The sequence below is a fragment of the Melospiza georgiana genome, chromosome 15, assembly GCF_028018845.1.
Source record: "Melospiza georgiana isolate bMelGeo1 chromosome 15, bMelGeo1.pri, whole genome shotgun sequence".
NCBI classification, from domain to species: domain Eukaryota; kingdom Metazoa; phylum Chordata; class Aves; order Passeriformes; family Passerellidae; genus Melospiza; species Melospiza georgiana.
In genome coordinates, this window is record NC_080444.1 from 17,701,818 (window position 1) to 17,726,294 (window position 24,477).

The 24,477-nt window shown below is 43.0% G+C and overlaps 1 protein-coding gene across 2 annotated transcripts in view; it reads right to left on the reverse strand.

Moving 5' to 3' along the window:
- The window catches only part of LOC131089684 (Kv channel-interacting protein 1), a 170,283-nt gene extending 146,205 nt beyond the window's left edge, over window positions 1-24,078 (reverse strand). Inside the window, exons 1-2 of one of the 2 annotated variants that reach the window (XM_058034517.1) lie at window positions 23,397-23,482; window positions 8,891-8,960 (exon numbers count right to left, since the gene is read on the reverse strand). Coding sequence is in view for 1 of the 2 variants with exons in the window: in XM_058034516.1 (XP_057890499.1) it covers window positions 23,397-23,457 (61 nt within the window). In the remaining variant the exon portion in view is untranslated. Of the gene's footprint in view, window positions 1-8,890; window positions 8,961-23,396 lie in introns of both variants that reach the window. The other variant, XM_058034516.1, reaches the window with a different exon arrangement.
- Window positions 24,079-24,477: the final 399 nt, after the last annotated feature.

The window sequence follows — 24,477 nt, forward strand, 5'->3', positions numbered from 1 at the left end:
CGCTACTTTTCAATCAAGTGAAATATTACCACCAAAACTAATTCAGTAGCAGGGAGTAAGCATTGGGGGACCCTGTCCTATGTAATTTGCTGTCATCTGAAGTAATCACTGCTATTATTATTACATTGAAGAACATGTCAAAAGCTTAAATTCATCACTTCAGCATGTCATTCAGGGAACATGTGCCAGCAGGACTGATTGCTCTTTCCTTCTCAGCTTCTGGTCTTAATATTGAAACCCCAACAGCAGTGCAGCAACCAACATAAAAATAACATCCAAGTGGCTGTGCCGGATGTAGGGCCATTAGAGGTTAGTGATAAATGTTCAACAGAGCTCAGACTGGACAGGGAGGTCTAGTCCTTCCAGAAACCACTGCCCATTGTTAAATGAGGGATAGGGAGCTTCTGTGGTTCCACAGTCCAGACCCAAAGTACAGAGATAGAGCAGTCAATGCTCTTCGCCTGATGTATAAATTTCCCTTTTTGGTTTGTAATAACAGGAACAGTTAGAAGAGAAAGGGAGCAGAGGGTTGTTAAACTCACACAATATAGGGATTGCTGCTTCTCTGAGGACACATTCTCCACTGGTGTCACGAGGTGTTTTTTTGCACTAAGTAGTTTATTTAGTTATTATTTTGCACCAGGTGATTGGAATTTTGCACTTAGTAGTTTTACATTGCACTGAGTGGTTTGTTTGTATCACACGGTTTGTTCCATTCTCCCCTCTCCTCCAAAGCCCTTGATGGTGGTGTTACTCCGGGCTGGTTCCTGCCGTCACCTCTCCCATCAGTTGTATCCCACTGGCTGTAGTCCCTTCCCTCCGCCCCCCCTTCCCCCAGGTTTAAAATCTCCTGCCATGTGAAACTCTTTCTTCTCCTGGACGGCTCCATCCCAGCCTCTTTCTTTTCCTGAACAGCTCCTTCCCAGGCATCCTTGGAGTGGTTCCACAATAAACTGTAGGACTTGTAGTCCCAAGAAGAAAGAGTGCCTCTAGTCTTTTGCTTTTGTCCTTGTTGGTGAAGCTGGGGTCCAGAGCTAGCCAAACCAGACCCCCATGAGGCTCTCAATCCAACAACTTAGTGTCGCAAAGATCACACGCCTGGGGAACAACAAAGAACAGAGAAGGCCCAGCCAGGTCAGAGAGACACAGTGGCACTGTGTTTTCACTGGCCACAACCTCGTAAGACCGAATCCAGGCCTCACAGCAGCGTGGCTGGCAGGGTCCCCTTGGCACACGTGCAGTAAACATTCTGGTTCAGGAGGAGAAGAGTAGGAGGTGGGTGGAGGGCACTGCAGGGATGGCAGCATAGCAGGAGAAAGTGTTCACTGTCAGAGGAGCCACTCCTGCCCTGGCTTTTGTTTAGCAGCACAGAGGAGGGTAACAGCAATGGTGTCACGACTGCAAAACCTTGCAAAACGCTCCCCTTCTGTCTGCTCCTGCTGGAGTCACACTAACAAGTGTGCCTGCATCCACCTCAATAACCTCTGTGTGCTCTGCAGACATGCTGATAAAATCAGACACTTAGGCCTTATCTCACACCTAAGTGTTAAGCTGTTCTGTATGTTCTGACATCTCCTTGCAGTTAGAACTTCTCTCCTCCAAAGTACACTTTTCATTTGTTCTAATTTAATTTTTCTGTTCCTGATTGAATTCCCTGACCTAATAACATAGCAGTACCTTATAAACAGAGAACAGCAGCTAAATAACATTGCTGTTCTTTCAAGGAGAACAAATGTGAAGAAATTAAAGACCATGAAGAGAATATGTCTAAAGCTATCTTTGCAGAGTAGCAAATTATTATATATCAGACATCCTGGACACCATGCCCTGTGCTGGGGGGCAGAGGGAGGACATTCTCCTGGACCAGTTGTGATCAGAAGCATGTCCTGCCAACTTGGGCAACAGTGATGACAGATGGAACATGGTGCTTGTCACTACTAACATAGTTGGCAAAGGGTTTCAGCAAGGGATAGGAAATCCACTTCAGTCATTATTCAGTGTTTTTGAATAGAATTCAAGAGATACAAGCCATTGCTTTTCTCATGGTGAAACCACACTACTGTGCACTAACCTATGTTTATCAGAGAGAGAAAACAGCAAGAAAACTCACACAAGGATCCCAGATAGGCCAGACCAGAGAGGCTCCCACCTCTGAGCTGTGAGGATGGCTTGGCTCTCCCTGTGAGCAGTGTGGGTGCTGCAGGGCAAAACGGGCATGGAAAAACCAATCCGGGAAAAGATAACTGAGATTAACTGAGGTCTTTGTTCTGAAGAATTTGAGAGACTGATACTGCACACTAAGAGTTTTAAGCACCAGAACATTCAGAAGGGAGAGAGCTGGGTGCCAGTGCAAAGCCTTTGGAGCACATAAATGTGGTATTCACATATCCTCTGAACAGAGAGAGTCATAGACTTTCTCAGGATTTTTCTGGGGAAGGCTGTGAGAAAGCTCAGAAAAAAGTATGATAAACAATTTTTATCTCCACTTGCCGCACCTGTTGTTGTACACATGTGGAATGTGTTATGGAGATTGTTTACCAAAAGATAGTTTCTTAATTGGACACTGGTGATGGTGTTTTGATAGATTGACCAATTGTGTCAAAGCTGAAGCGGATTGTTTGGCAAGGGCAAAGGGATTTTTCATATAGTAGTATAGGGTAATGTAGTATAGCACAATAAAGCACTTGATCAACCTTCTGCAATCCTGGAGTCAGTGTACATTATTCCCTGGTCAGGGATCCATTGCCATAAACCTTACAATTATGTGCATTCTAGTAGGTATCACCCAGTACAGACTTTTTCCTTTCTGAAAAATTGCCATATATTTTAACTTTTAAATTATTTTATCCAATCTTTTCTGTGACATACAATGCACTTATCTCGCTGTTGGTCTTGGTGGCTCAGGGCTGCCATTCTGTATTGCACTCTGTAGGACTCTCTCTCACCAGTCCAGGGTTTTGGCATGCAGAGAAGTGTTGGCAAGTAGGCTGCAGACCAAAGCAAGCTGGACATATGCCTAGGGGAAGGGCAGTGTTTGACACTCTCATTATTATTTCATATTTTCTTCTGCAGAAAATATCAAACAGCAATTCACTGGGAGAAGGACAGTAATTTTTCAGATACCACATGAAAGAAATATCAGTCTGGCCTGGACTAGATTATGTGGGACAATATTTTATTAAATATTACATTAAATTGCTGGCAAGTTAAGACATTGATTTACTCCTTGTATTGAATTTGTTCAATGTAATGAATGTATTGCTAAATCCCCAAAGGCCCCAACATTTTCTCTCACCTTTATTGATCAATTGTTTATAACTTTGAAACTATTTTAAATCAATTTTTAGTGATTAATGTAACTTATTTTCTGGTTTTAACACAGCGTAGGCAATTAGCATCTGTAGAGCAAGGCCCTACCTAATCAGAAGTAACACTACTGGAACTGCTACCATTATCTTTTACATTGGTCTATATTTCAGCACAGAAATCAGCAAAAGAATGAATCAACACTTACTGAAGCACATTCATCTCTCAGGAATTCTGTAAAACATGGAGGATGGTCTAAGAAGAATTAATAGCTTCTGGCAAATCTCTTTATAATCTTTAGAAGAAGTGTATGGAAAGAACTGGGAAAGTGTGATTCTTAATCAAAAGCAATGAGCATAATTCTTGGCTCCTGCAAGACAACCAGTGGTGTGGGAAAATCATTAAGGAGAAAATCCCTCACCAAAAAAGACAGAGTACAGAACTTGTGTAGCAAACACAAAACACACAGTCCGTTTGTGAGGTTTATGTGCTCCAAAGGCTTTGCACTGGGACCCAGCACTCTCCCTTCTGAATGTTCCAGTGCTTAAAACTTAAGCAGTGCAGAAAATACTTTTCAGGAGGTCATCACAGTGGGGGCTTTCAGAAGGAATAAGCCTCAATACTGGCACATGGAGGTAACCTCAGAGGGTTACCCTAACCAGGGTCAGAAGGACTTTGCATAATTTTTGATTATTGCTGGGCTTTGAGGAAAGCTGAAATGCCAAAGCCAGAAGAGCAGTGGTAGCTGAGTGGGAGCCTAGGGATCACATTCTCTCAGGTGTAGTCCACCCATTTTCCCTTCAAACCACCTACCTGTGAAAGAAATCCCTGCTCTCTTGAGCAACTGCAAGGGAAAGAGTCACAAGTTACCTCCCCATAGAAAGAACAGAGACGTGGAAAGATGCAAAAAAGAAAGAGCAAAACACTCTGAGAAAGAAAAGAGGATCAGGAATACAAAAAGAGAAGAAAAGGAGAAGAATAATACAGCACAAAAAGCAGATATTTGGAAAAAAAAGTTTAGATAACAGCTGGAATTGAAATCAAGAAGCAATTAGAACAGTGCTAAAACACCTGGAGACCAGCCCAGCAGTTTTGGCAGCAGGACAGCACCCCATCAGAATCTGCATCAGGAATAACTTATTCACCAGGACCTCTTTATTGCTCATAATACAGCAGTTTTAAAGCTGGATGAGCAGAATGTGTTTGAGAGCTTTATTAATGGCCTCCAGAGATGTCCTATGCAGATAGAAGCTCACTAATACTAAGCAAAAATTTCAAAGCCTACTAATCCTACAGGAAAACTTCAAAGCCTCACGTGCAGGGTGACTGAGCATTTGCCACACCACGAGAAACATCCCACTACTCAAAATGCTGCTTTATCAGCCCACAGCCCATGTCTACATGGACAGTGGCATAGCACTGTCATCCTCCACAGCATCCAGACACATTTACTTTGGTTATTTATTGCTTTATGAGAAAATGTGTGAGCTTTGATGTTGCAGTACAAGCTGACTTGTACTTAACATTAATCTGGTTATATAAAAAGAAACCCAGCCCAGTTCCATAAACCAGCCTCTAGGCTGACTGACAAATGTTTCAACCAATAACAGCTCTCCTAAAATACACGCATTTGACTGGTTCAGAGGGTGTGGCGATCAGACCAATGACTGTTTAGAGCGAGAGCTTTAAATTGCCTATAAAAGTATGCTCCGTGCAATGAAACAGGCTGTTTGGCTGAGGTACGCCGGAGGCCTGGTGTGTGTTCTGTCTCAAACACGGCCCCGTGTGTCTCATGGTGCTCCCACTGCAAGGACGAACAGTCCAAGGTTTGCCCACAAGTAGAGCAGAGAGGGACACAGGGCAGAGTCTGCAAAGCCTGTCCCCACAGTGACAAGCTGGAAAGAAAGAGGTGGGGAGAGCCCAATTTGCAGCAAAGGCTGCAAGAATTACAGCTGCAGTAAATACTGCAAGAATAATAACTGCAGCAAAGGCTGCAAGAGTCACAGCCAAAGGGCTGTGTGAAAGAAGAAACGAGAGATGCTGAAAATAGAGGAAAAACCCCACTGAAGATATGGGGAACTTTATTTCCGCGCAGAACCACCCAGTACTAAAGATATGGAAACTTCTTCTTGAGGAATGGGACCTAGACTATGATGAAAAAGCATTATTAGCATTAATAATGTGGGCTAAGAACCACAGATTAGACACAACTAAAGAAGCTGCTTTTGACCTTAATACCTGGGCACAAACTGGTCAAATTATAATCCAAGCAGCTTCCAGAGGCAACAAAAACACAATAAGCTTTATAAAGTCATGGAAACTTATTTTAGATTTAATAAGACTGTTAAATACTGAAGCATATGGCGAGGAATGGACACCGGACAGCTGAAGTATTTGTCTCAGTTTGAGCTGTCACCAAGGTTTCCTCAGTTCCCTGTACATTGCTGGTTTTCCAGCTGGGTAAGGGGATGGTGCAGCACACACTGTACATCAAGCTAAGCAAGGCACAACTTTTGAGTTGTACATCTTTGAAGCTTCATTGTTGACAAACAACCGTGCTCATCCTGAGCATGGTGCACAGGAAGGGAATAAACTAGCAGCACAGTAGAGGAGAGAGCTCTGCCCCACTAGCCCAGCGCATCCTCACAGACTCAAGTCACCTTTGAGATTTTGGACAAGAAAAAAGTAAGATTAAAAGAGATGTGTCTGGAGGATACATGGAGGTGGTTGAACTGAGGATGGATAGTTAGTGTTCACACTTTGGTGCTGCCAGTCACACAGCATCTAAGAACTGTTCTCCTGCATATGCTAGCACATGGATGAGATGGGAAGCATCAGCCTCTAAAGCTCCCACCCAACCCGTTCTAACCTGGCTACAAGGGAAACTCTGGTGCCAGCTGCTTCTTGAGCCGTTTCAGCCAAACTGCACAAAGCCTTCAGTAACACTCTGATGGCAAAGCCTATCCCCCTTATCCTCTTCCTGCTTTCAGAGACCACCCCCTGCCATCCTCAGGTCCTAGTTTTGGTAGCAATTTGTTGATGCAATTTAACAACTGAAAATAAGATATAGCAGCCATGCTCCACAGTCTACTAGCAGTCCAAAGCTGAAGGAATTGGATGACAGTGAGTCTTTTTGGTAGCCTAACAATGGGCTGTATAGCATGAGTTTCTTTTTCTTTCCCTATGTATTATAGCCACACTTAACTATCAAGCAACAGAAAACAGATCAGCAGGGAGGAGGAGCACAGATAATTTCTGTGTCCAGACAGCTGATGCTATGGAGCTCCTGCTGTGATCAGTCACTGCCTCCACGTGACCTGTCTCACATGGCTTGTGACAATAACAGACATCAAGGTTTCCAAGACCCCAAATCTCTCTTTATATAGGGGCAATACAAGAGTCCAGGCTTCATCAGGCACTGCCGCCCCAGAGAGTTCCTCACCTCTGGTTCGTGAGACAAAGCACTAAGAACAAGGCAGTGTGAATAATAAGAAAAGAAAAAGCCTTACCAAATGGGTCACTTTCTCCTCCAAGTGAAATCAAACCTCAGAGCACCTGTACAATACTCAGTTTATTAGTGTTGATCCAAAAGTTCACACTGCCTGCTCTGGCACCTGTCCCACCTGCTTGCATGCTTTTACAGCCTCCTTTGACAGAAGAAAATTTTTCTCCCAGCTTTTCTTGACCAAGCTGACAGACCTTTGGATTCCCTTTGCTATCCTGATAACATCATCATCATCTCTATTTTTTATTTTTCTTTCTGCATTTTCTTTTTGCATATTGATACCAAATAACTCTTCCCTTGACTAAGATTGGGGAACATGCAGAAACAAGCAGACACATGCTGATACTAGAAATTCATGCCATTTTTAATAGAAAAAAAAATTGCTTCTTCCATGAAGTAATTTTGAGTGTATCCACAGAAAAAATTCTGAGCTGGCTTGTGTGGCATTTGTTTCTTATACTATGTTTAAACTTACAAACACATATAAACCCTGGTGAGGTAATCTTGAGAGTCCTAGAAAGAGATTATTATCATACCTAAAAAAATAAACATGTGGGCTCCTGACATGTTTATTCTAGCTTCTATACTCATATTCACAAACGCAGTTCCTTTGTAATGCATGTTCATGACCCCTTCCTCATTCTGTCCTAACCTCTTACTGTGCTCCCTAAGATTACACCAGTGCACTTTGAGGACACACAGGGCTGTAATTTAGGCTGGAACTTCCTGACCACCTTGTCAGTCATCTCAAGTCATCTCAGTCTCAGTCCCCACCAGTGGCTTCCTCAGACAGGTTTGTGCTGGGCAGGACAGTGAGGAAGTGAAAAAAAGCATTTTGCCAAGGGCAAAACTATCATTCGCTTTCTCCTCTTTTTTTAGCTTCTCCCTGAGGTTTAGGAAGTGGTGAAACAGTGGGGACAGACCATCATAAAAAGTAAGACTGGGCCTAGACCTTGGGCTTCTTCTCAAGAGAGCTCAATAAAGTAAACCTTCATCTTTTGAAGGCTTAATGTCTTTAGTTCAGGCAAAATCTAATCTGCTTATTTGAAAAGGTGAAAAGAGAAAGTGGAATACTCAAAGACAGGATGAATACTTCTGAGCCTGGGTAGCTGCAAACTTTTCTCAGTATTAATCACTCCTATTTCTGCCATGCTTGACTAAAGAAAAAAAAAAGAAAAAGCTACAAACTGGGACAAATATTAAAACCATTTGTCACCACAAAGGCTATACTACAGATAGACAATATCCTTGGATGAAGGCAATAAAGGTTTTTGAAACAAACAAAAAACTTGCTGTTCACTTTACAAATTTATGACCGTGAATGATTTTCTGAACTGGATGCAATGATTTCACCAAATTCACAATGGTACCAGGGCACTCAGCTCACCTCAGGATCCCAAGGCCATTATGAGCAAGGATGGTAGTTACAGCCTCAGGCAATGCTGTTGCTCTGCTTAAGATGAAACTATGTGTGCATTGGTAGTTTGGCAAGGAACAAGAGAAGCTGTGTGCCCATACATCCTGTCCTTTGGGATGCTTTCTACATCATGCTGCTCACAGTGCTGCTACGGACTTGTATATAGGAGAGCTGAGTTATAATCTAGGACACAGTCTACAGTGTAAACCAAAACTATTCATTAATCATCAGCAATGACTGCATTTGGCACAAACCACACATGAGCACGAAAGAACAGCTGTAGTTACAATACCTCCACACAGGCAAAAGCAGTGCAAAAACCCAATGGCTTTCAGTGTACTTGCCCATAGAGCAAACTGCAGCCCAGCTATGCCCAAGCCTGCAACAATGGGATGAGGAGCACAGCTGGCAACACAAAAGCCCAGACCATGTAGAGGGCAAGGGAGAACAGAGCAGGACTGAGAGCTGCACAAGGACATGTGCATGAGTTCAAAGAAGCAGAGCAGGAGCCCTGCCAATGTCCTCTTGCAGAAGATGGTTAGATACTAGGCAAGTTCAAAAGAGATTTTGCTTAGTGATTTAATGGCTTCTTTTCAATGCAATTTACCCAGTCAATGGCTAAATTTCTACAGGCTCATGCAGGTAATCTACTAAACACTCACCCTCTAGAAGCACTTGCCAGACACTTTGGAAAAGCAGCTGCACACCAAACTCCTCCGGCTTCCACGGAACCTGGTAAATGCAAGAGGTGCAGTTGGAAGGTTTCTCTGAGGAACACCAAACTGCACTTCACACATGCATGCAGCACAGCTGCCTTCAGCAGCCACAATATCACTGCTGAACTTCACTCTATCTACTGCTGTTACTCCAATCCAACACTTGACTTTGAATTATTTGCTTCTCACTTGCCAAAACAGTGGTTCCCTCCCGCTTTTCTATGACAAAGCAATCCAAACTGTTGCTGCTGACAATAGAGCTAATATTTACAAATAATTATGAAAAATATTTTAAGTTTGTAAATACCTCAGTAAAAGATGACATTTACAGATAAATTTACAACATAAGATGTGAGTCACAACAGACAAAATTCCTTGGAGAGCTGAGATCTGCAGATATTTAAATCACTGTGCAAATCATACAGACACTGCACATGCAGTAGCTCTTTTAACACAGCTGATAATTTCTATTTCATGCGGGAGAAAATGGATTCACCACAGTGATGCTGTATTCCTCTTCAAATCTGCACAGGTGCCAAGACTGATGTTGGGTGATTTATTGTCCCACACACTTGCTAAAGCTCTTTCAGAAGCCAGTAGCAGTTTGTGCTGGCTACACTTTATTTTTTTGTTGGGTTTTAGGAATGAAATGTCTTTCTTAACACTACCATTCATGGAAAAAAGATATTTAGGGTTCAGAAGGTTTCAATCAAAAGTAAATGTGGATTCTCCTTTTTGTTCTCTTTTTCACCAGGGAAAGGATATATCAAAACATGTTCTGTGTTTTACACCAAATACAATATTAGCTGTAATAAAAAATAAATTATCTCAAAAGTTTCAACTTTATTTTTTAAAGTTTCTGTATCTTCTGGCACTTCATTTTTTTGTGAACTGTATTAATACTTCAAAAGGACAAAACCCTGTCCTACTTCTGCCTGCCACCCTTGCAGAGAAAAACATGTCCTATTTGGCTTTAAAGGAACCTGTGGAGGCTGCTCGAGAGGAAGCTTTTAAGCAAAGTGCGCTTCTGCTCAGAGCCCAAGGCACACACCACCCGTTGTTACACAAGCCTCTCCCTTGCTTCCAATGCCTGTTGTTTCAACAGCTCGGAAAAATCAGGTGCGTGGGGCCCCCTCACCGTCCTTGGGCACCAGAGGTTTTCTGTGGCTCACAACGTCAATCCCTCACAGCAGAGGTTTTTTTGTGGCTCACAGCGTCAATCCCTACCTGAGCTGGCTGCCAGAGAGGAGCCAGAGCCGCACTGCTGGGCGAGACAATCCAATCCTCCCAGCACACTGAGCCTGCGCTGCCGCTCCTCTAAGTAGGTTACTGGCACCAGGGGAAGCGAGAGCCTGAGAATTAACCTGCGTTAATCTGCCCTCCTGCCTTACCCAAGTGTGCAACTCCAGAATAAATGGGGAGGGACTCTCTGGAGAGAGCAGCGTTGGTAGCAAAGCCAGCCCCAAACTTTCCTGGCTGAATTCATCTCGACAAGATTTGTTAAATTCCTGCACAATTAGTTCACGGCTTCAAACTTTCCTCCTGGACTCAGAGGATGCTGTAGGATGCAGGGTAGCGTTTTTCTAATAGCTGCTGAAGTTTAAAAGCTGAGGCTTAGCTAAAATAAGACATGTGGCAGATTGAGATGTTTGAATTGAGAATCCTAGATATGTTCCAGCTGGTGAGCAAGGAGATTTTGGGAACTGGATTTACAAATTCACATGTCTATTTTATGAAGGTGCCTAATTAGAGTGCTGCAAAAATAAAGCTATCCAACTTATGTACAGTGTTTTCTTGCACTGCCATGTGTCTGCAGGTTTAGCACTCAAGACTGTTAACTAATAAATCCCTTCTGTAATGTGATCATTAGAGTGAACATCAACAGGAGCCAGCAACTCAAGTGATTTTCCTTATAATTGTGAGCAGTTTCAGTCTGTAAATATCTCCATTCAGCATCCAATAAACATCTCTAAGATGGTAGCAGAAGGAAGGTGAAAACTTATCCCTGGTTTTGAGACTGGATTTTATTTAGAGGAATTTAAATCTCTACTCCTGTTCCTCTAAATTCTCTTTAATTCTGCAAATATCTTACTTATGCTTTAGATTCTTTGCTTCAAAGCTATACAAGCCTGCAGAGACTCCAGGCCTGTGCACTCAGCTGCATGCTCCAGAACTGTGTGTCCCAGAAATGCATATGCATGAAACAAATAATCAAACAGTAGGAAAAACATTTCACTCCATTTTCTGGAATATCTGTAATTATAGGAGGGAAAGAGAATATTAGAAAATAGCAGTAGGAAAGAGATCATTTTGGCAGTGTCTCCACATTTATGTGGACCATGAAATGTAAATCAGGTCAAGGCTCTCTTACTAGAGAAACAAGAAACATTCAGTTAACAAATGTGTAGTTCTCTGGGAACCAGGCTTAGAAACCACCCTAATATTATCTTTGTTCAAATTTAAGTCACATTCTGCTGTCTTTCCCAGCATAGAAACTAACACCTCTGTCTCTCTGAGTTGCTCTCTCCCCACTGCAGGTACCTTCAACACCACCCTTCACAGGAGAGAACGGATTAAAGTACAAACTGTTATTTACTGAAAGATCAGACTCAAAATCAGGGAAACAGGAGCAAAATAGATAATTTACCTTACTTTGCCCTTAACAATCGTCACTTTGTTTGATGTAACCTCAACATGATGAAGGAAGGGCACCTTGCCCTCAACCAGAATAAAGGACACTTTTCAAAGCACACACAGGATTTAAAACATAAAGATTTGAGCAGTTACTGCTGACATCTGTTCACTCTGTACAAACTCTTATTGTAAACACTGCACAGACTCCTCAGGAAGGTGATGCTTATTTCCATGCACACACAGCCCAGCCTAGCTCTGCAGGGTTCCAGCTTTCTCTGCCCACTCTGGCACCAGAGTGGACACACTCAAACATTTCCATTTGTGGATGATCACAAATGTTCTCATTGGAGCCCTACAACCACTGTCTACAACCATTCCTGATCTCAAAACACCCCTATATTGTGGTCTCTGTGCTGTCTGACACTGCAAAGCAGCACTCACAATATGAACAGTGGTGCCTTAGCTATGCCTTCCCACTCTCCTAAATCTCACACGATTGGGAACCAACTCATAGTGCTTCCAAAATACAACAAAACTGAATCACAACAAGCAGGCCAGTGACAAGCAACTAACTTAGACAAAACTGTACATCTCTTAACAGCTGTCACACAGAAAAGGACAGCAAGCTGTTGAGGATGTCCAAAGGCACTAAAGCAGCTTGGCAGCATCATGTCCTCGACCTGCAGACTGGCAAATACACAGCAGCAGGTGCTGTGAAGATGCAGACCCAGCACTTGCACCAGGTCACAGGAAAAGCACAGATGAATCCGATCTCCTGCAGCATCGTTCCCACCTCATCTTGCCTCAGCAGTTCAATTTAAGAGGAAATTAAGCTCCTAAAACAGATTGCTCTGTATTCATGGCTGACAGGACAGAAATATTAAGTAAACGAATTTGATTTGTGTGGGCATCTGCACGGAAGCCTCTCTTCAAGGGAACAGGGAGAGGATCAAAGGTGCACTCAGTTGTTTCTGTTTATTTAGGAATTCAGAAGGGTTTGAAACTTTCTTGCAGGTGGAAAACACTACCAGACATACATGTCCCTTGCATTTATTTATATTTTTAAAACTATTTTAAACTATTGTTTCCACACAGAATTCAGGCATGTTAACTGAAAATACAGGGTCTGATCCTAAACTATACTGATATTTAGGGCACTGATCTCCAAATGGGAGCATGTCCCTCCAAAAGGGGACAGATGCTGACAAAGGGGAGCAGCAAAGCTGTGCCTGTGCTTTGCAGCCCAGCAGCCCATGAGCTTGGCCTTGGCTCTGCCACACTCCAGCAGCTTCCAACAACTGGCAGCTTGGTTTTGATTCAGCTGGAGGTTAAGAACTTTTAGCAGGTCATTCCCCCATCAATAATTTCTAGGCAACAACTCATAAGGGGACAGTTTTGCCAAACACAAACAATGGAAAAAGCCATAACAAAATTCATTCCAAGTCTAAGCATTTCCAGAGTTTCCAAAATATCTCACAAATTCCATGGGGCAAAGAAAAGTTTCAGGTTTGAACCAGACTTTTAGTCTAACAACTGATAGGCTTTATAGGTTTTACAAACCAGTAGTATGCACAATATGAGAATGCATTTTCTTGAACAGATGCAGCCCCATATTTACCCTGCACAGCATCCACCTGGATGTGGTTGGGCTGTGAGTGACACTCAGGATGACACAGTGGTCTCTCCTTGCATTGCTGAGCAGCCACAGCAACCAGCACTTGAGGAAAGTGCACACAGCATGCTCCTCTCCATCAATAATAAGGACAGAGGAAACAGAAAAGACAGTATCATCTACAAGAAATGCAAATGTAGTCATATAAAGTGCTATAGCTGATGGCATTGCCCAGAAAATACCTGATTAGAAAATTCCCTGCTTTTTACTTCATACTTTTCTAGAGGGCTGCAGTGAGCCAGGGCAGCCCAGTGCTCAATCAAAGAGGTGATTAGAAATTATGCAGTTCAGCTGTAATGTCCTTAACTCCTGCCAAGCAGAGGATGCCAAATTGCTAATGTAAATAGCCCCTTCTGATGACTTAAAGCCCTGGAAATGAAAGGCATTTTCCTGAAAGCCCAGTCTCTGGTTGACTTTCTGTCCCAGTACCAAACCTGGATGCAGGTCCAGCTGCTACCTACACAATCAGGACAGGATCTTTTGGGATCAGATTTCCTTTGCAGAACTGCCCATGCTTGCCTTTACCCATTGTGAAGTATATACAAATGACCACCCTGGCAGAATTTTCCTCATGCCCTACTGTAACTGTCTCCCCAGCTGTCTGCAGCCTGGCTAATTCTGTGCGCACAATACTGCAGATGAGACCTTCTGTCAGCTCCCATGTTAAAATATTGGTTAAAAACAAAAGCCATGTTACAGGGATTCAGCTCCACACAAGGACATGCCTTCAGTTCCTGGGGTGCCAGCATCACAGTTCAGGGTCGTGTTTGACACTCCCAGCGAAGCATGTAAACCAGTGTGCCAATTCAATTACACTGGCTTATTAGGATTAGCAGGCAACAATCCTCTCTGCACTGACACAAAATTTTCCTGCTTCCCAGTTCTAATTTCCATTTACTGCTCCCAGTTCAAATGGCAACATGGTCAACAAGGTCTTTGAATTGTGTGGATTAGGAATGCAAAAGAGTGCTGATGCTCCCCACTGCACCACAATGTTCATCTGCATGGGATGAAACAGTTTCCCTAAGGGAAATTGTCCTTTCCCATGGATGTTTGCTGGCTCCCAGCATTTTGCAGCTGGAGAGCTAACAGCATCATCCTTTATATGGCTGTGGGTACCCCACAGGGAGCAACCCTCAGTTCATGCAGTTTGATGTGCTAAACAGAGGCCTTGCCTGAGGTTTCAGCTGATTATCAAAAAATCTATGGGGTTGATGTGCAGAATCACTCACTAGAATAGAGCAACAGCAGCCTGGGAAAACATACCTGGGAGCTTGGCCCTGAGCTGCAGGCAGCAAAGTTACAACAGTTGTCAAAACATTTGAGCTGTGCTTCTGAAACCATGCTGCTAGGTAAATTTTGTGAATGTGGCTTGTTTCATCCATATTTTTCTGCATATAAATTTGACAGGCTGAAGCATGTATTGTGTCAGAGCACTAAAAGCCCTTGATGTTCAGCACTGATCTCTGGCAGGCTGTAATTTGGTTCCCCCCTCCCAGTAACACTCTCCTGTTCCACTAAGGAACCCTCAGTAAAACAATGGCATAGTCTCATGGGTTTCCTAGAAACCTGCCTCTAGCAGCACAACATGTATCCTCACAGCCTTGTTCTCCCTTAGCTGTTCTCAGCCACAGTATAAAATGTCCTATGCCTACAGACTGTAGCTGTGGCCATCTACAGAAATTTTGGGCACTTCCCAACCACCCACCCACAGAACAAGTTTGGGAGAGAAGGGTTTTTGTGGAGCAAAAGAAAAGCAAACACTGGTGTGTGTGAAGAGCTGTGGTTGTTAAATATGTCAAGAAAGTAATGTTTGGATTGAGGAAAGCCAAACAGATGTAGTAGAGCTGTGCCAGGAAAGGATGACTCTGTTACCCTGTTTGTGTCTTCCTTAAAATATCCTGGTACCAGAGCCGGGCCAGTTCCCCTCCTGCCTGCTCTCCCTCGGCCCACCCGCAAGTTCCAGCTCAGCCCCCCAGGCAACTCTGCTGCCCCACGCCTGCCTGCTGGCACACAGTCCTCCCCTGCCTCCTCCAGACCCACATCCTGCCCATGAACAGTAATCAGTTGTACTGTGCTTTGTTCAAACTCTTCAGAGCCTCTCTGCGCTGAGCAGTGCTGGCAGAAGTAAGGTAGAGACGAACTGACCGCTGTCTGTATCCTTTTCAGTCTGGACAGACATCACCACAGCCACAACCACAGACTGGCGACATCTGGACAGAGCTGCCTTCAGTTTTGACTTGCCTATTTTGAAAACATGGATGCAGTTTACACTTTAAAAATTTTTTTGTTAAGTACAATCCATTTTGTAATAACAGTTACTCCACCTCCCTCTGGCATCTAAAACAAATAAAAGGAGAAAAATTAAATACCTTGCCTGGAATCCCAAATATATTTTGGTTAAAAATTCTGCTGTGCTACCATACAGCTGTTACCTGCATTTCCTAGTTGGTATGCAAGGCCACTGGGCCCCTTCCTGCAGGAATGGTAGGAGGTGCCTAGAGCACTCTAGACCTGCTGGAAAATGCCTCTCAGAGAAATGCAAAAGCTTCTTACCTTATAAATAGCCATGGTATGAGCAGCGACAGGACACAGAGACCCTGAGCAGATACTCAAACTTTCTGCGTCTCTGTGCCATGACATTCTCTGGGTAATACTTTTGAATAAGAAACAAAACACTTAACATAATCACACAGGTCTGTCACCCACTGCAAGGAAGTCACAGTCACACTTACACATTCACATCTAAAACTACAACAAATCACAAGCCAATTTATTTAGTTTGGAAAGTTTCAGGGAATAATTATAACTAATACCAGTTTTGAATAATGAAACATTTTAGCTAAAAAAAAGTTCATTTTTTAAAAATTTGTAAATCTTCAGTCTTTTTAACAAAGCTTAAATAAATATGAAAATAAAGTATTTGAACAGGGGTTTGTAAGTGGAGAAATAAAAGATTTTTATTTTCCTCTCACATTTGACTAAAATCAGAATGACTTGATAACTTGCCTTTGTTCACCTTACCCTGTTTTTTACTTCAATTTTTTCTTCAAAAAATTTGTACAACCTGTACTGACTCTCTTTTATATATGTGGTGGCATTAACAACTGTAAAGCTAGAAATTACTCAAAACTTCTGCAATGTATTAAGTTTTAAACTTTTGACATCTACAGCATTAAATATTTTCAGTTGCAAAAACCCAACTGCTTCCTAGCACCCATTCCAAACATCAAATATCCAGTAATGCACACTAGAAGAGGTAGTAATGACAAAGGCTGGAATATTGCCAAGGCTGAAAGTCAAAAGTTTTCCTGACTTACTCTTTTGTATTACTGTGGAAAAAAATGAAACTTCAAAGCACTGGCCTGCAGAGCTGAAGTCTCTGATCCCCTCTTTTCTTTGTGGTGGGATTTCATGGCTCCGCATGAACATGCTGCATGCACAGAGGCACACAGTACCCATACCCATGGGCAGGAAATCAGCACACATATTTGCTAATGTAACATAGAACACTCTGTAGTGAACTTTCCTCCATCCATTTTATTTTATTCCAAACCTCCAAGCTGTGTCTGACTGCAGCATTTCAGGCGGGAGCTGTATGCCTGTGGGAAGCAATCAGGGGCACACATAGCTTATTTTAATTTTATCATTGCTATCCACTTCTAAGACCAGCTATTTGAGATCACTCTGCCACACTGCCAGGAATCACTTGAAGGCAAAGGAAGAAATTTAGAGCTAGCCACTGCATGGAAGCTAAAGAAATTCTGGCTGAGAGATGGAGAAGTGGGGAATGGAAGCAGTCACAAGTCCATAAGACCTCTAACCCCACACTCAGGTGAACTCTGGTTGGTAGGACACAGTGAAGCTGGCTGCAAACAGCTCCCTCACCCCTGAGCCACCCTTCAGAGGTGCATCAGCCACAAGGGGGACATTTGGCTGCTGTGACACTGAGCAGCCTCCCACACACCTCTCTGCGCTTCAGAGAAACCAAACTGCTTTATGCAAAGAGGCATGTTCTGACAACACTTACTGGTTGCCACAATTTTTCCAAATTATTTCTGATTTGAATGCTTACATCAAACCAAACAGTTTTGTTGCCGAGTGCTGTTCTGTACACTCTCAACAAAGGTAATTGCCTCAAAAAATCTGCCTGTCAAATCCTCAGTTTTCAGTGCAGGCAGACAACCCTGGACTTGACCTGCCAGGCTGTAACAGATAACAATCAGACAAGACTAGGGAGAGAAAGTGAAGTGTCAGTGCCAAATACTGGCTCTTAGGCAGAGCCAGGAGAAACCAAGTCAGCCATTTCTTCCATTCTCTCAAGCACCTGCTCAGATCTCCAATCAGGGGGAACAATTGTGTCCTTGTTCTAGAAAGAAAACAGGTGAGCGCTAATCTGCTCTCTATTCGGAAAATACCAAGAGCACAGTCTGAATCTTTAAAACACATGTATTTGTTCACAATAGTGGCAAGCTGTCAAATTTCTCTGAGGAACAGAAAGAAAGTAGAGAAGGGGAGCTTTCAAAGCTTTTCTTTTGCAACAGGATGTACTGGGCAAAGAAAATAACAAGGCAGCTTCCCTCCTCAAATCTATCATCTCCATTCCATGGCTGTACTAAGGCTGAAAAGGGCCTGCTCCTTGAAACACTACTGAATCACTTTTTCACCTTTTGAGCAGAGAAGCAGGTTGTTCTAGCACAGGGAACTGAAAGGGCACTGTCACGACCCAAAAACTTCAGGAGCTCAGGGCAATCTGATGTTCTTATGATGATTGCAAAGGGAAGCAGAGTTGGTTACCTGGTAAGTAAACCACTTGAAAATACAGCTGGTCAGGCACAAAATCTGATAATTTTGGACAATAAGCCATTTCAAAATAAAGCTTAAAAATTACTTACTATAAAAATCACACATCTGACATTTTAAGCAAAGTGATTTCTGATGTTTGCTCTAGCAAAATTAAACAACTGTGCCAGACTCCTCTTGCTAGTTTAGGTTTGGGTGGTCTTTGATCAAAACATGGTTGCTCACATTTAAGAGAGCCAGATTACTAGCTGAAAATGGTGCTGCTTGCTGCTGCTGTTAGGATCAAAGCCTGTAGGTCTAATCCGAACAAGATTCTGGTATTGAGAAATATTCAAGTTATATTTCACTTTCACTGGGGGAGGTAGGGGTGAGTGCATATTTACAGAACAAACAAAAGAACTCAGAAGTGCAGAAAGCAGTCAAAACTAGAAATTCCCCCTGCTTTAGCAATCTGCTAATTCAAACGTTTCCATGGCAAATACGGAAATGGCTGAATGTAGCCACAAATTTGGTCATGATTGGATGCAGGCTGGAAAAACATAAAAAATCCCTATTTCTGCATCTAATTGAAATCAGAAATGCATTTGTGTGTGCATTATCTATTCTGCTGGCCCTCTGCTTTTTAGTGCTGTGGTTTTGATGGGGTTTTTTTCTGCTCATTTATTGATTTATTGCTTATGTTTGCAGGAGAACATACAAGCAGCTAGATAGTCTGAAGTCCATCTCACCCATTTGTCTAAGCACTAACTACCAATGTACTAAAGAGAGGACCAAATAGTCAGCTTTGTTGGCATTTGGGTCACAATGAGCTTTGAATTTATTTCCTGATCCCAACACCTCAAGTTCTTGTATCTTTAGGGTTTTAAAGAGACAGTAATCCCAGAACCAGAGGGTAGATAAGGTTGGATAGGGCCTCCAGTTCCCTCTTTAAGGCAGGGTTAACTACAGCTCAGGACTGTGTTCACTTGGACTTTGAGTACCTTCAAGCTTGGGGACTCCACAGTCTCCCTGTAGGGTCTCTTCCAGTGTTCAGTCAACCTCATAGTAATTTTTTCCCCCCCCCTGTAATGCTTAAGTGGAATTTATTTCAGTTTGTGCCCCTTGGCCCTTGGCCAGCCTCTGGGCACCAGGGAGAAGAATCTGGCTCCATCACCTCTACTCCCTGCTCTCTCAGGTATTCATACACCCTGATTAAGACTTCCCTGAGTCTCCTCTGCTGCAGGCTGGACAATCCCAGCTCTCTCAATCTCTCCCCTGTACGTCAAATGCTCCAATTACTTCATATTTGTCATGGTCCCTCAGTAGACTCAGCTTAGTAGGTTCTCATCTCTTCCGTCATGGGGAGTCCAGCACCAGACACAGCACTGCAAATGTCTCACCAGTGGAAGAGCATCACCTCCCTCAGTCTACTGGAGAAGCTCTGCCAATCACAGCCCAGCTGACCACCAACCACCCTTGCTGCTGGCTGTTCCAGACTGCAAGGCAAGATGTATTATATTGCCATCTGTATGGCAGTTGTCTTTTGCCAAGTGGGCACTTTGCCTTTTATCTCTCTCTTTGAGTGACCACATTCACACCTCCCTCGGGAGGGGACATTGCTGATAACAGCTATTGAATGTCAGTGCATGACTGATAAGAACTGCAGCATCGCACTGGGAGATGTGAGCCCAGAGGGAGGAGCCAAGCATTCCTACCCAGATATAATCCAGAGGTTTTGAGACACCAGCACGGCTTGTCCACTGGATTCCCCAGAGGAACAGCAGCTGCCTCTCCTTCCACTGGATCTTCAGAGGAAGAATACATCCTTCTCTACAGATCCCCCTGCTCCAACAGAACCACCCCTGACACTGCAGGAGGGCTGAGCCACAATTCCAATGGGACTGCCACCAACACCCTGATCCACAGGGTGTCAGGTTGGGTTCTGACTCTGTCAGTGTTTTTCTAGTGTACTGCATTGTTTATTTTATCCTTTTTATTTTCTTCCCTATTAAAGAACTGTTATTTCCTGCTCCCATATTTTTTGCCTGAGAGCCTCTTAATTTAAAATTTATAGCGATTTGGAACGGGGTGGGGGGGGAGAGGGTTTGCATTCTCCATTTCAGGGGAGGCTCCTGCCTTCTTTAGCAGATTCCTGTCTTTCCAAACCAAGACACTGGCTCACTGTCAGCTTGTCCGTAGGACCTCAGCCAGGCTCCATCAGCATCCCAGGAATGCTGATCTGACATCAGCAGTGAAGTGAACATGTTAGAAGGAGGTATTATCTTTTAGTAGGTCAACTCAATGCTGGAAAAGGCAGACAAGAATCCCAACAGGAAAGAATTCTTAATGAAATGTACAAATAATCAGTAGAACTGTCCTGAGCCACTCCCAAAGTGAACAGCACAATCTCACAGACTGTCTGGGGACACTTCAGTGAACAGGGAAAGCTTCTGCAGCTTTACTGATAGGATTTCAAGTCGAAGAAGCAAAAATCTTTATCTTGCAGGATAGGGCATGTGAGTCCCAACCTACCAACACAAAATGCCCAATTATATTGGATTAAGTTTTTACATTTGAGCCAAGCAAATTATGTCCTCCTGTACCACTGCACAATGCTGTCCTCTCCCAGAGACAAGGTCTCATGCTTGATGAACTACTGCTCTCCACTTGACAATTTCTGTGTCATTCCTGCCTTTATTGATTCAGGCTCCCCATTTTCATCAGAACAAGAAATTTAATCTTGTATTCTTGAACAGTGCTAGTATGTCCTTTCCAGCCTTTCTGCTCACAGTTGGAATAACCAAACCAGCCCCCAGTCCCACTGCCAACACCCCAGACCTAGACACAAGCAGGACATGAGGGCGAGCAGCACAGGCAGGGCTGTGTCATGTGCTGAAGCTGGAAGGGTTTGGCATGGACCACTTGCACCCACTCTGCCCTGACCCACCATGGGCTTCCTGGTATTAACTGATCTTCAGAACTGCCTCACTTTAGACATGACCTGTTTATTTTCTTGAAACAATGCCTGTTTTCTGCTTTTACTTCCTTACTCCAGAGAATCAGAGCTTCAGACACTGGTGTGAACTGCTCTACTTGGAGGAGCACATACTTGCCAGCACGAGAGAGCATCTGTAGAGCTGTGGATCTAGCTCTGTTACAACTGTTTCTCCAGGCCCTTATCTACTACATGAAGTCCTGAAATATTTAGATAAACACATAGATAAATATAATAATTAATAAATAATAATGTGATAATCTAATAATAAAATTTGACTTTATTAACACTTAGATTAGATTTTATAAACACTTTACTCGATCAAAGATAAACTTAGCAATAGCCAATGGAACAGTAGCACCCAGGCACCACTAGCCAGCTGCCCTCTGGCAGAGAAGCCCCCACATCAAGCTGCATCAACAGCTGCACAGCAAACACTGGGACAGATGATCCTTTCTCTCTGCTCAACACTTCAGCAAGCCCAGCCAGAGTGCTGGGGCCAGTTTTGGACTCCCCAGACCAAAACAGACTTGAATATGATAGAGCACGGTCTGGCAGAGGCCACCAGGATGGTTGAGGGTTGGAGGAGATGCCAAGGGAACACATGGGCAGCACCAAGGAGTCAAGTCCATCATGTAGGGGTGATTTACTATTTAACGGACAGCCAAAGAACAATTTCAGATTGTATTCAAACCCATAATTAGTGTTTCACTGCTCACAAGGTGAAGTGCTAACAGTCATTGTAAAACACAACAGCAAACGACACAGATAACACATCAGAGCCAAGAGGATATAACTCTGGGAACACAGGTTTTGATAAATATAGCTGAACAACCACTGTCAGCAGGCATCAGCAAGAGTGAATTCCATTGTAAAGGTTAAAATGTGTAACCATCTCCTGGATTTTTACTGCAGGTGACCTCCAACAAAAAGCAGTGGTTCCATCCACTAGAGCACAGAGCCAATCACAAGACAACAAAGTCACAGAGAATGGATATGTTCCGCCACAAATTATCTACATTTAGTGGAAATCAGCTCCCAGGTTCCTGGCAAGTGGATAAGACACCCCTTGGTGTCACAGCAACCACTGTGCCCAGCACATCCTGTTCAGTTCTTGTGTACTGCAGTGCCTAAGCACAAGTTTCCCAGCTTCAGGTGCAACTCAGTACTTAGACAGTTAGATAACTCGTCTTACATTTTAAGTAATATCATACATGTCCCAAACAATCACACAATTATGAGGGCATTACAGTAACACAGAAAGCTGAACTGTAAAGTATGTACACACACTCCAACGTAAAACGTTGCTCTACAGGTATCAGGAACACAGACTTTTGCTCACAAACTTGCCACAAACAAATCTCACAGCCCTTGCCCACTTCCCTTTTGCATCATTAATTGGTGTTTGATATTTCCTAAGACAATTTCCAACTTAAATTGCAAGAAAATCCATACCAACCTGCAGTTCAAAAGCATATATATGAACTGAGCAACAGATCCAGTGGAAATAGAGACGTCCCTAGAAAAAGACTCTAAAATGCAGAGGTTCGGGCAGGGAATATTTCTAAATAGCACAAATATTGCTAAAGGTATAGAGTTTTTCCTTTTGTTTTCTAAAAATATTCATTCTGTAAGGTACGGATGTGCCACTGACAGTGCTTTCAACTTTCTGCTCAGCAACACCCTGGAATCTTCAAATTAACCCTGAAGAAAACAGAGCAAAGCTCAAGCAAATACTATACAAACTAGACCTCCTGAAAAATCAGCATTTATAGGCAATATTTATGGATTTAAGGATTAAAATCCCTGGAACTGCTGTTTAGTTTCTCATTTTTATGAGCTCCTGCTTCTCTCTTTTACAAAAACATGCTAATTTTTCCCCTCTTGCTAATCTTTATAAAGCACACATCATTAGTATTGCATGCTTGGTGCTGGATTACTGAATATGCAACACTAACAATACTTCCTGAGACAGAAACCCGGAGGTATTGGGAAGAATTTGCTGTGTATCTACATTTTATTCCTTCTTCAAAGGGTTTATACAACATGGGATTTGGAAATAAACAGGTCTCTTCTGCAAGTGCTCTGCATATGATGCCACTGAGTTTCCCCTCCTCATATATGCCTGCATTAAGGATTACAGTATTTCAGATTCTTTTCAACACCCAAGCCCCTCCACAGCAATTTCCTTATGCCCACGTTTTCTCCACCACCTAGCATCCCACTCTCCTCTGCAAATTATCTCTCACAAAAACATTGCCAGGTTACTTGCAAGTGGCACATGTTCATTTTCTCCTCCCTTCCCCATGCAAATATCTCCCACAGCAAATAAACCAAAGGGACAGGAAAAGCATAGCAGGAGGTCTTACCTTTTGATGGTCTTCTTTGTTTCGTTTGTAGAGAAGAGAATGTACCCATGACAGCACCCATTGCAAAAGCTACTCGTGAGTTTTTGAGAATTTATTTTGGCTAGGATTTTTTTTTATTCCTATTACCCCACCCCTCCACTGACAGTGAACAAAATCTATGTGAAATGCCCCCAAGAACAAAACAAAACAGAGAAAGACCAGACAAGAAAGAAAAGAAGGAAGGAGGAGGGAAAAAGCAAAGCACTGCAGCTCGGCATTCAGCAAGCGTTAAGCTTTGAGGGTTTTTTTTAAGTCAACACACATGCACTGACTCACAGCCAGCTGCACTGTTATTATTCAAAACAGCTCCCCATCAAAATTTAAATGCTAGGTAGATTCCCTCAGACCAGAGCTGGCAGCAGATGCATCAAAATATTTACTGGAGCACAGCCACATAAACACACAGGCTAATTCTTCCTCCCGTTCCCTTATGGCTTCAACCAGCAGCCTGTAGGTCTAGCATAGGAGTGCAGCTCTTCCAGTGAATACTAAACTGGAGTCCTGTAGACACGCTGAGGGTCTCAGGGGAAGCTGGGGCTTTGGGCTGGATACCAACTCGGAATGAATAGAAATCTTCTGAGTGGGAAGCAATAGTGAGGAAGGCATCAAAGCCCCAGCTGCACGGGCTGTGTGCTCCTGCTAATTAAAAGTCTGACAGAAAGGTAGAAAGCAGCAATCTCCAACAGCCTTCTCTAGCAGAAAAGTCAGAGAAAAATTACTAAGTGCAAAGGGGGGAAAGAGAAAATTTCACCACAATCCTTATTTTTCATATCTTTTCTCAAACACCAGAAAGACATGCAAGAAAATTAACCGTTTTTTCTGCCAAGTATATATGTGCATGTCCTTTTCAAGGATATTTAAACAAAAAGCTGTTGAAACAAAACTCTACAAACATTGAGTTACTAGGAGGAGGCAGAGCAATTCCCAGCACTTTTTCAGTTCTGTCATATTTCAAAAAATCAGCTAGACATCCGGTTGTTTTCTCAGAAAGTGAAATAGCAAGTGCTTAGGTACAGAAAGTGTTAAATACACTGAGGCAGGT